Source organism: Castanea sativa, chromosome 2 (assembly GCF_040712315.1).
Source record: "Castanea sativa cultivar Marrone di Chiusa Pesio chromosome 2, ASM4071231v1".
In the NCBI taxonomy this organism is placed as follows: domain Eukaryota; kingdom Viridiplantae; phylum Streptophyta; class Magnoliopsida; order Fagales; family Fagaceae; genus Castanea; species Castanea sativa.
The window spans coordinates 13,750,373-13,759,236 of NC_134014.1; the positions used below are offsets into that span (position 1 = coordinate 13,750,373).

At 35.0% G+C, this 8,864-nt stretch overlaps 1 protein-coding gene across 1 annotated transcript; it reads left to right on the forward strand.

Moving 5' to 3' along the window:
- Window positions 1-3,400: 3,400 nt before the first annotated feature.
- Window positions 3,401-5,290, forward strand: LOC142624919 (uncharacterized). Its single transcript, XM_075798645.1, has 3 exons — window positions 3,401-3,602; window positions 3,714-3,992; window positions 4,086-5,290. The coding sequence occupies exons 1-3, from the start codon at window positions 3,401-3,403 to the stop codon at window positions 5,288-5,290; spliced, it is 1,686 nt and encodes a 561-aa protein (XP_075654760.1).
- Window positions 5,291-8,864: the final 3,574 nt, after the last annotated feature.

Consider the following 8,864-nt stretch of genomic DNA (forward strand, 5'->3'; position numbering starts at 1 on the left):
CAGAATGGTACTTTGGAGCCCATTCTGCGGAGCGCTAGACCCAACTTCCTTCTTAGAAAAAGCCTAGACTAAGCGTTGTCTAATAACATCAAGACGTGTGTTTAAGGTACAAGAAACGTAAAAGGAGTCCCCGACAGGGATCAATATACCCATCGGGACAAATATACCCTTCGGGATCGATATACCCGCTTGGCCAAATATAACATTCTAGATCAATATGCTCGTTAGGCCAAATACACCGTTCCAGATAAATATACCTGTCGAGACAAATATACCCTTCGAGATCAATATACCCATTGGGCCAAATATACCCTTCGGGATTGATATACCTGTCGGGACAAATATACCCTTTGTAACAAATGTGTCCTTTGGGATAAAACGTTTGCTTCAAGTCTGATGATCACATGACATTGTCTATACCCTCATCCATATTCGTCATCAGTTATGAATCTACCCATTGGGTTAACCAATACTGATGGTGGAATATACTTAGTCCCACCCTATTTGCGTACTCTCCACTCATGATTCCCTATATAGAAAGAACTTGCACACCACGTTCAAGGATCTCTCTACATATTTGGATCCTCCCAATATTAGAAATGAAGCCCCAAGATTTAGGAACATGAACTCCATCTCTTCCCTGCATGAAAATGTCCTACGTTTATGGGATTTTCATCAACTCTACACCACAATATAAACACCAAATATTTTCTTCTCCAAGGTATGTGAAATTTCCTAACTCTTACACTTTCGAGTTTTTGGAGATTGTTCTATCATTGAATTAACTTTTGGAGGGTTTTTAGCTGGCATTCTACTGGTGCTCTCTATAGGTTCTTCATTCTTTTTGTTCTTTAGGTACTTCAATCGCCGCTCGTATGGACGATCAACTCATTGACGATTTTGTGCATCATCATATATATATATATATATATATATATATATATATATATATATATATATATATATATATATATATATATATATATATATATATAATTGGTGAGAAGCCTTAGGCCTTGGGCTAGACCTGAAGTTTATTATACCAATTTTGACTTCTTTGATAGATTTCAAAACCAAATTTCGCATTAGTATGGTTGCTATTTGTTTGTTTGTTTTTTTCCTTTTAAATTTGTATGATTGTTATTTGGTCCTCCCGTCAAAATACCTATATATATATATATATATATATATATATATATATATATATATATATCATATTTATACCAATTTTGATTTCTTTAATAGATTTCAAAACCAAATTTTGCATTAGTATGATTATTGTTTGTTTGTTTTTTTCCTTCTAAATTTGTATGATCATTTTTTGGTTCTCCCTTCAAAATACCTATATATCATATTTGTTAGAAATATTCTAAGATATTTTAACTGTATAATAGAATATATTATCATGGTTTTATTTATTTATTTTTATATAGAGTTTCAACCTATAACATCCATTCTTGATAATTATGCTTTTTATTATTAGACTAAGAAACTAATTAGTTTCTGGTGTAGGCGGAAATTGAACCCCAGATCACCTATATAACCATTAGAGATTTTAACATGTGTTCGGGATCAAGGACGGACCTAGGTGGGGGCCTAAAGGGGTCCAGACCCCCCCTGGGCCCAAAAAAAAAAATTTAACAGCTTAAATTTTCCAAAAAAAAAAAAAAAAAGAATGGGACCACCCTTAGTTTTTTGCTCAGGCCCCCCTCCCGCTCAGGTTCCCTCCCAAAATCCATGAGTTCCAAGCCCAGCCGTCTAGCCCAGAGGCTGGAGCCCATGCCATGACCCATGTAAATCCAAAAAAAGAAAAAGAAAAAGAAAAGAAAACTCAGCAGTAAACCTAACGCCTAACGGAGAAAGTGAAAGCCAAAGGAAAAAAAAGAAAAAAAGAAAGGAAACAGAACAACAGAGAGATAGTGAGGCTGAGGCGAGAGTGCAAGACAGAGAGATACAGAGGTACGACGACGACGAGACAAAGAGATAGTGAGTGAGCCACTGAGCCCAAACGCCGACGCGACGGTGTGATGCCATCATCATCAGTCATCATGCTTCACGCCGATGCAATGCGACGCGAGACACTGCCGCAGTACCCACCCATGTCGACGCCGGTGTGCCATCATCACGCGAGCCCTCCCCAGCTGTCGCTGCCACTGGTTGCTTGAGGCTTGAGCCTTCACACTTCACAGGTACTTAATCTGTGATCCTTTACTTAAAGAATCAAAACCTAATAAAATGTTTGTGATTTGTGAATCAACTAATCTGTGCTTGACTACTTATGGAGTGTTTGTGTTTTTACTGATGATGAGATTGTGAATCAACTGATCTGTGCTGCGGCTTGTGTTTTTTTTTTTTTTGATTTTTTTTGATTTTGGGCTTTTTGGCTTTGTTTTGTGACTCTCTCTTTGTCTCTTGTATTATATATAGATAAGTCATAACTAAGAGAGAATGAGATAGAGAGAGAGAAGAGTTTGTAGAGAATAGAGATTACTTTTGACTGTTTGTTTGTTTGTGGCACTTTGTTGACTGGTAGTTGGGCATAACAGGGACAAGTCACAGACAAAAAAAAAAAGTTGAGTGAAGTTTTTGTTAGTAGTGCTGGGTAGAATAAATAAAGAGTGTCAGTAGTTCCGTAGTGGGATTGGGTTGGTGGGTCAATGTCAGAAAAATGGAGAAAACACAAAGACAAAGATAAATAAAGGCAAACCAAAGATAAAAAGAAAAAAAAATCATATAATATAGAAAATTGTCACACAAATTTAAGAAAATTTTCACAAAAATTTAATATATATGATTCTTATTTTATTTATAGATCATGAAAAAATCAACTACAATGCTTGATTTTTTCAAAAGAAAAGATTCAAGTTCTTCTGAAGTCAACGTGGGATTGCCAACAACTAATGTTGCTATTCCAATTCTAGAAAATGTGAATGTTCCAATTCTAGAAAATATCCATTCCCCAATTTTGGAAAATGTCAATGTTCCAATCTTTCAAACACAATTTCAAAGAGTTAATCTTGATTCTTTGGATTATGATCCCGGAACACGTAAACAAATATGGGAATATCATGTTAATCAACATGATGAAATTTGATGGGTTTATATTACAAAAGGTCCACACTAACCTCCTCTAAAGAAAAACAAAAAAAGTGGAAAGCACAATTGTAGATTTCAAGCTTCAAGGTTTGAATATAATAAATCATGGCTTGAATATTCTCCTACGATAAATGTAGCTTATAGTCTACCCTGCATTGTCTTTTATAGTCTAAATAGGGTTGTGGGACAAAATACATTCATTGTTGGTGGATTTAGAAATTGGAGAAAATATGGATGAAAAGATTGTTATTTTCAAGGTCATATAGGAAAATATCATAATTCAGCTCATAGAGTTGCTGAGCAAATGTGTAAGGACTTGATGAACCAATTACAACATTTACAAAGGGTAGTTAATCATTTCACTACTGAACAAATTGCAAATAATCGGTTGCAACTGAAGGCCTCAATTTTTATTGTCCGATATCTTGCCTTTCAAGCTATAGCTTTTAGAGGTCGAGATGAAAGTTTTAGTTCATTAAATCGTGGGAACTTTTTTGAATCATTGGGTATTGTGACTTTTTGGAATGAGGAGATTGCTGAAATAATAGAAAAAGCTCCCAAAAATGCAACCTACACATCACTTAGGATTTAAAAGGAAATTCTACATGTTTTCTCAGCCAAAGTGAAGAAGGCCATTCGGGAAGAAATTAGTGATGGAAAGTTTTGCATAAAGGTTGATGAAGCTCGTGATGAGTCCATGAAAGAGCAAATGGCTGTGGTTTTTAGATATGTTGATGCAGAAGGCTTTGTGAAAGAACGTTTTTTTGGGCTTATTCATGTTGTTAATACTACGACTTTGACTCAAAAGAAGGGGATATATTCTTTGTTATCTCAACATTGCTTAGATATACAAAATATTCGAGGGCAAAGATATGATGGAGTAAGCAACATGCGAGGTATGTGGAACGGATTAAAAGATTTGATTTTGAATGATTACTCATATGCTTACTGCATCCATTGTTTTGCACATCGCTTATAATTGGCATTAGTAAAAGCATCAAAACAAGTTGTCCCTATTAGTGGGTTTTTTCCTACATTGCTTTTTCTTATCAAAATTGTTAATGCTTCACGCAAGCATAATGAGCAATTGAAAGTTGCCAATGCTAATGAAATAGCGCATTTGATTGATCTTGAAGAGCTTGAGATTGGAAGTGGACTTAATCAAATTAGCACTTTACAACGACCTATAGAAACACGTTGGAGTTCACATTTTAGATCAGTTTCTAGCTTATTAAGGATGTTTACTCCAACTCTTGAAGTTTTACATATTATAATTGATGGTGAAATTGACGGAGAACATCGGGCAGAAGCAGAGTTAGCTTATGAGGGTTTAACTTCACTTGAATTTGTCTTTATCTTGCATCTTGAGACAGAAAATATGGAGATTACTGACAAACTTTTTCAAGCTTTGCAAAGCCAATCTCAAGACATTTTAAATGCCATGCATTTAGTTTTATCTACTAAGGCACTTCTCCAAAAATTTAGATATGATGGATGGGATGGCTTACTCACCACTTTGATATCATTTTGTGAGAAGCATTCCATTTATGTTCCAGATATGAAAGCTCGTTATGTTGCGAGGCAAGGTCGAGCTCGTAACCAACAAGATAATGTTACAATTGAGCATCATTATCGAGTAAATATTTTTTATGCTACAATAGATTCTCAACTACAGGAAATAAATCATCGGTTTAATGAAGATACAATAGAGTTACTTAGGCTTAGCTCAGCTTTAGAACCTCGAGAGGCATTAAAATCTTTCAGAAGTAGAGATCTTTGTTTGTTGGTAAAGAATTTCTATCCACAAGATTTCACAGATTATGAAAAACAAGTGTTGGAGAAGGAGCTTTATCATTTTGAGTATAATGTAGTCCAAGATCCAGAGTTCCAAAAATTGAAAAGTTTATCTGAGTTGTGTCAATGGTTAGTGAGAACTAGAAATTTAAAACACTACAAACTTGTTTATAGAATGGTGAGACTTGTGCTTACTCTTCCAGTTTCTACTGCTACTACAGAGCGAGCATTTTCAGCTAAGAAAGTTGTCAAAACTAACCTTCGAAACAAAATGGAAAATGATTTTTTGACGGACTCTTTGATGTTATATGTTGAAAAGGATATAATTTCGACATTTAGTTTGGATTCAATCGCAGATGATTTTGAAGATTTGAAAGAGTGTCGAGTTCCCTTTTCATAGACGATTGTATTAAGAAATAATAGTGTTTCGTGTATTTTGTTTTTGTTAATAGATGATTGTATCTTAATATATTAAGAAGCAATGATTTTTGAGTATTTGTTTTGGTTGATAGTTTATTAATACTATATGGATGCGTATTTGAAAATTTTTTTTTTTCACTTATCTCTAGCCCCCCGACTTGAAATCCTGCATCCGTCCCTGCTCGGGATGGATCTAAAGAAGTCCACCAAAATCCTCCCTCTTCTCACGCGCGCACTCACAGAGATACATGCAATTGAGTATTTGTCCCCAGCAAGAACATTGCGTGTAGTTAATCCCTCAGCTCCTTCATCTTCACGAATCACAAGGCCTTCATCTTTTACCCTCGCATCTCCTTGCTTATTCCTGTGCTGTAACCTGTAAAAAGCGATTTGTAAACTCTGCAACAGTTTTTCGATATGCATGGTTCAACCTTTGTATGTGCCTGCTCATATGCACGAATAATTGTTGCATCTTATTCCACACCCAAAAAGCCTGCAACAAGTTAAACATTCACATGCATTGTATGCACGCTCAAGCAACCAACAGAAAAAAAGTTATTATTATGAAAGAGGTACAGCCCATGTATGCAAACATGTCGGATAATTTATACAAAAAACAAAAACAGGATATTTAACAAGAATTATTAGATAGAGTGCCATACCATGAGCCGGCTCGAAAAGCCATCAAATATGATCCGGTTCCAGCTATTAAAGCATGAATGGATAGAAAACCCTGCCTTCGGTATTTGCCCATTTGAAGTGCTATGTCAAGAAGTAAAAGACAAAGCCAGTCAATGTAAAGAGCAATTTAGTAAAAAAAATAAAATTATAAATCATTTCATACACCATATAATACCTTGTCTTAGTTCATTCTCTCTCTCTCTCACACCTACCTACCAATGAACTTTTATAGATTTCGCAAAAATGAGAAATTTATGCATTGGTTACTGACTTTTTTATTTTATAAAGCATAAGTTAATTAGACTAGTAGTTACATTTCATAAGAGGGGTTGTGAAAACAAAAATGTAATAGATAGCTTTCATGTTAGTTTGCAAATTCTCAACATTGAAGGTCGGTATTTCATTCCTGGCCTCGCTTGATTTCTTCTCTGCTCTAAAAAGAATAAATTTAAGGTCCAATTAGTTCAAAATAGACCGCATCGGACCAAAGTGGACCGAGTGAGATCAAATTGGACCAAATGAGACTATAACAGATTGAATGGCCCCATGGAAGTGGTCCAAAGTGATGCTTTAGCATTTAGATTTTATTATATAGATTACTGTATTGGGCTTCTCAAGTTAACCATGCATCATCCCCTCAAAAAAAGAAAAGAAAAAAAAGTTAACCATACATCTAATCTCGCCATGTTTATTTAGTACCTGTTTTGTTACCCAAGGCCCAAGGATTCTTATGGACGAAGCCCTTCGTCCATAAAAATCCTTTGGCGTTGGCATGTCTTTGTTTCTATCATATTGAACATTATATTGGAACCACCTTCACTACATTTATAAGTGGTGGTTCACGTTAAATGAGAGTGTGAGTCCACTTTTTAGAAGCTTGAAATGCACCCAGAGGGAGAATTAGAATTGGAATGGCTTTGATAGTTAGTACTAATAATTTATGTTTCCTCAAAAAAAAAAAATTAAGGGTAAACTCTAGTGAAAAATTCTAATTAGCTCAATGGGTATAAATTTTTAAGATCAAATAAGCACCTTGAGACCACATCTTGTCTAAAACTTATTGGTGTCTAAGTATGATGTTAACAAATAATCATTATAAAATTGATGTTATAGATTCAAATTCTCTCATATCTATAAATACATAAATAAAAATAGATATGTTGCACAAAGTCGCTCCAATAATATAGAATAGCAAAGTTGACTTAGCAGAACACCATACCATTATCAAATCTCAAATTGCACTAAGAGATTCTAGAATTTTCTTTTTTTCAAAAGACATCATACGTGAAAATGTGATGTCACGGTCACTCTTTGCCTTCCTAGGTTTCCGTCTGTGAAAACCTAGAGCAGTGGAGGTTTTCAGTCCTTGTCGCAGTATAGGTTGCTCGTCCCCTTTAGTGGCAAACCACTTAGTAGGGCTTTCTCATCTTATCACCATATAGGCAAAGATAATGGATACTCTAGAGGGGTGTATGCGTCCTTTTTGGATAGAACCCAAGCCCAAGTAGAAAACAAGGACCCTGGGCCCTTTACTTGTTGTTTTGAAGGACTGGGCTTGGTTCACTTCAGCTAGATGGGATGATTACGAACCAGATGGTGCACAGAACACGAATCCTACAACATATGCATGCTAGCAAATGAGAAATATATGCATAGAACAACAAGAAATAGTAAAGGGGCAAAGTGGTAAAGAAAGACACAAAATAAAGACGTTAAGGGTCCTCAAAAAAATGTGAAATATTCCATTACTTTCTTAATTATGTAATACATTATGCTCACTAGGACATGCTACACGATCCAAATAAGTTCAAAAATTACAGACTTAGATGGCCCTTCAGGCCTTTAAGACTTGCAAATTTGAATCCCTTTGAATCTAAGTGTGCTTTCTAGTGGCTATTTGAGGATACCAGGCTGTATCTCGCTCTCTTTTCTTTTCTTTTTTTGAATTCTAACAGAGTTTTCTCAATGATTTTTCTTTCATTCACTGTTGCTGACTGCCTTTCACTATTGGCTGTTCCTCCTTTTTTATAGTGTCATCTTATGGTTTCTAGGGTACCATTGATTCGCCTCATTTGTTCCCCTGGGTATCAGAACCAATGTTGTGTTAGCAACATTGGTTGTTAGGATTAGTACCCTTAAATCCTATTGTATGATGCTATGTATGATATTATGTATGACATTATGTATGACATGATGTATGACTTAATATTGTGTTTGATAAAGTTATTTTATTATTATCTAAAATAATGGTAACATGAATATGGGACATTATCATATAGTCCATGAGATGCATTGTATGTGATTTATGTGAAAAGTCACAGAAGATGTAAATCACAAGTTCTTTATAAACTCAGAATTTATAGTTCGTAGTCGGTGATGAAATTGGGCATTTCATCTGCGAAGACTATAACATGTCAACTACGATGATTTGTCTTGATCATGGAAGTGGAAACTTCTAGTTGATATGTTGATATGTTTTAAGAGTTAAAACATATTGAACAGATTGTGTGAGATTTATTATTCTCCTAACGACCGTCAAATGAATAATAAATCTCACGACTTCTATTTGCATGAACTCTTAATCCCGAGAGAATAATGGACCCGATCATGAAGTGTAGCTTGCTTTGATATATCGTGAGTGAGATCGAAGTGACTCGTCAAAACCTCGGTATGTTGGGCAGCCACATTTAGTGTTGATGGAACATATATTCTCAAGACGGAATTCATAGTCTCTTGATGGAGATATAAAATATTCCCTTGAGATAAGTTTAATGGTTTCGCTTATTCAGAGTTAGGCCTAACCACTTTAGTAAGAAATTACTAAAGTATATATTTATGAAATTGGATTTCATAAATATATAATGAATAACTTT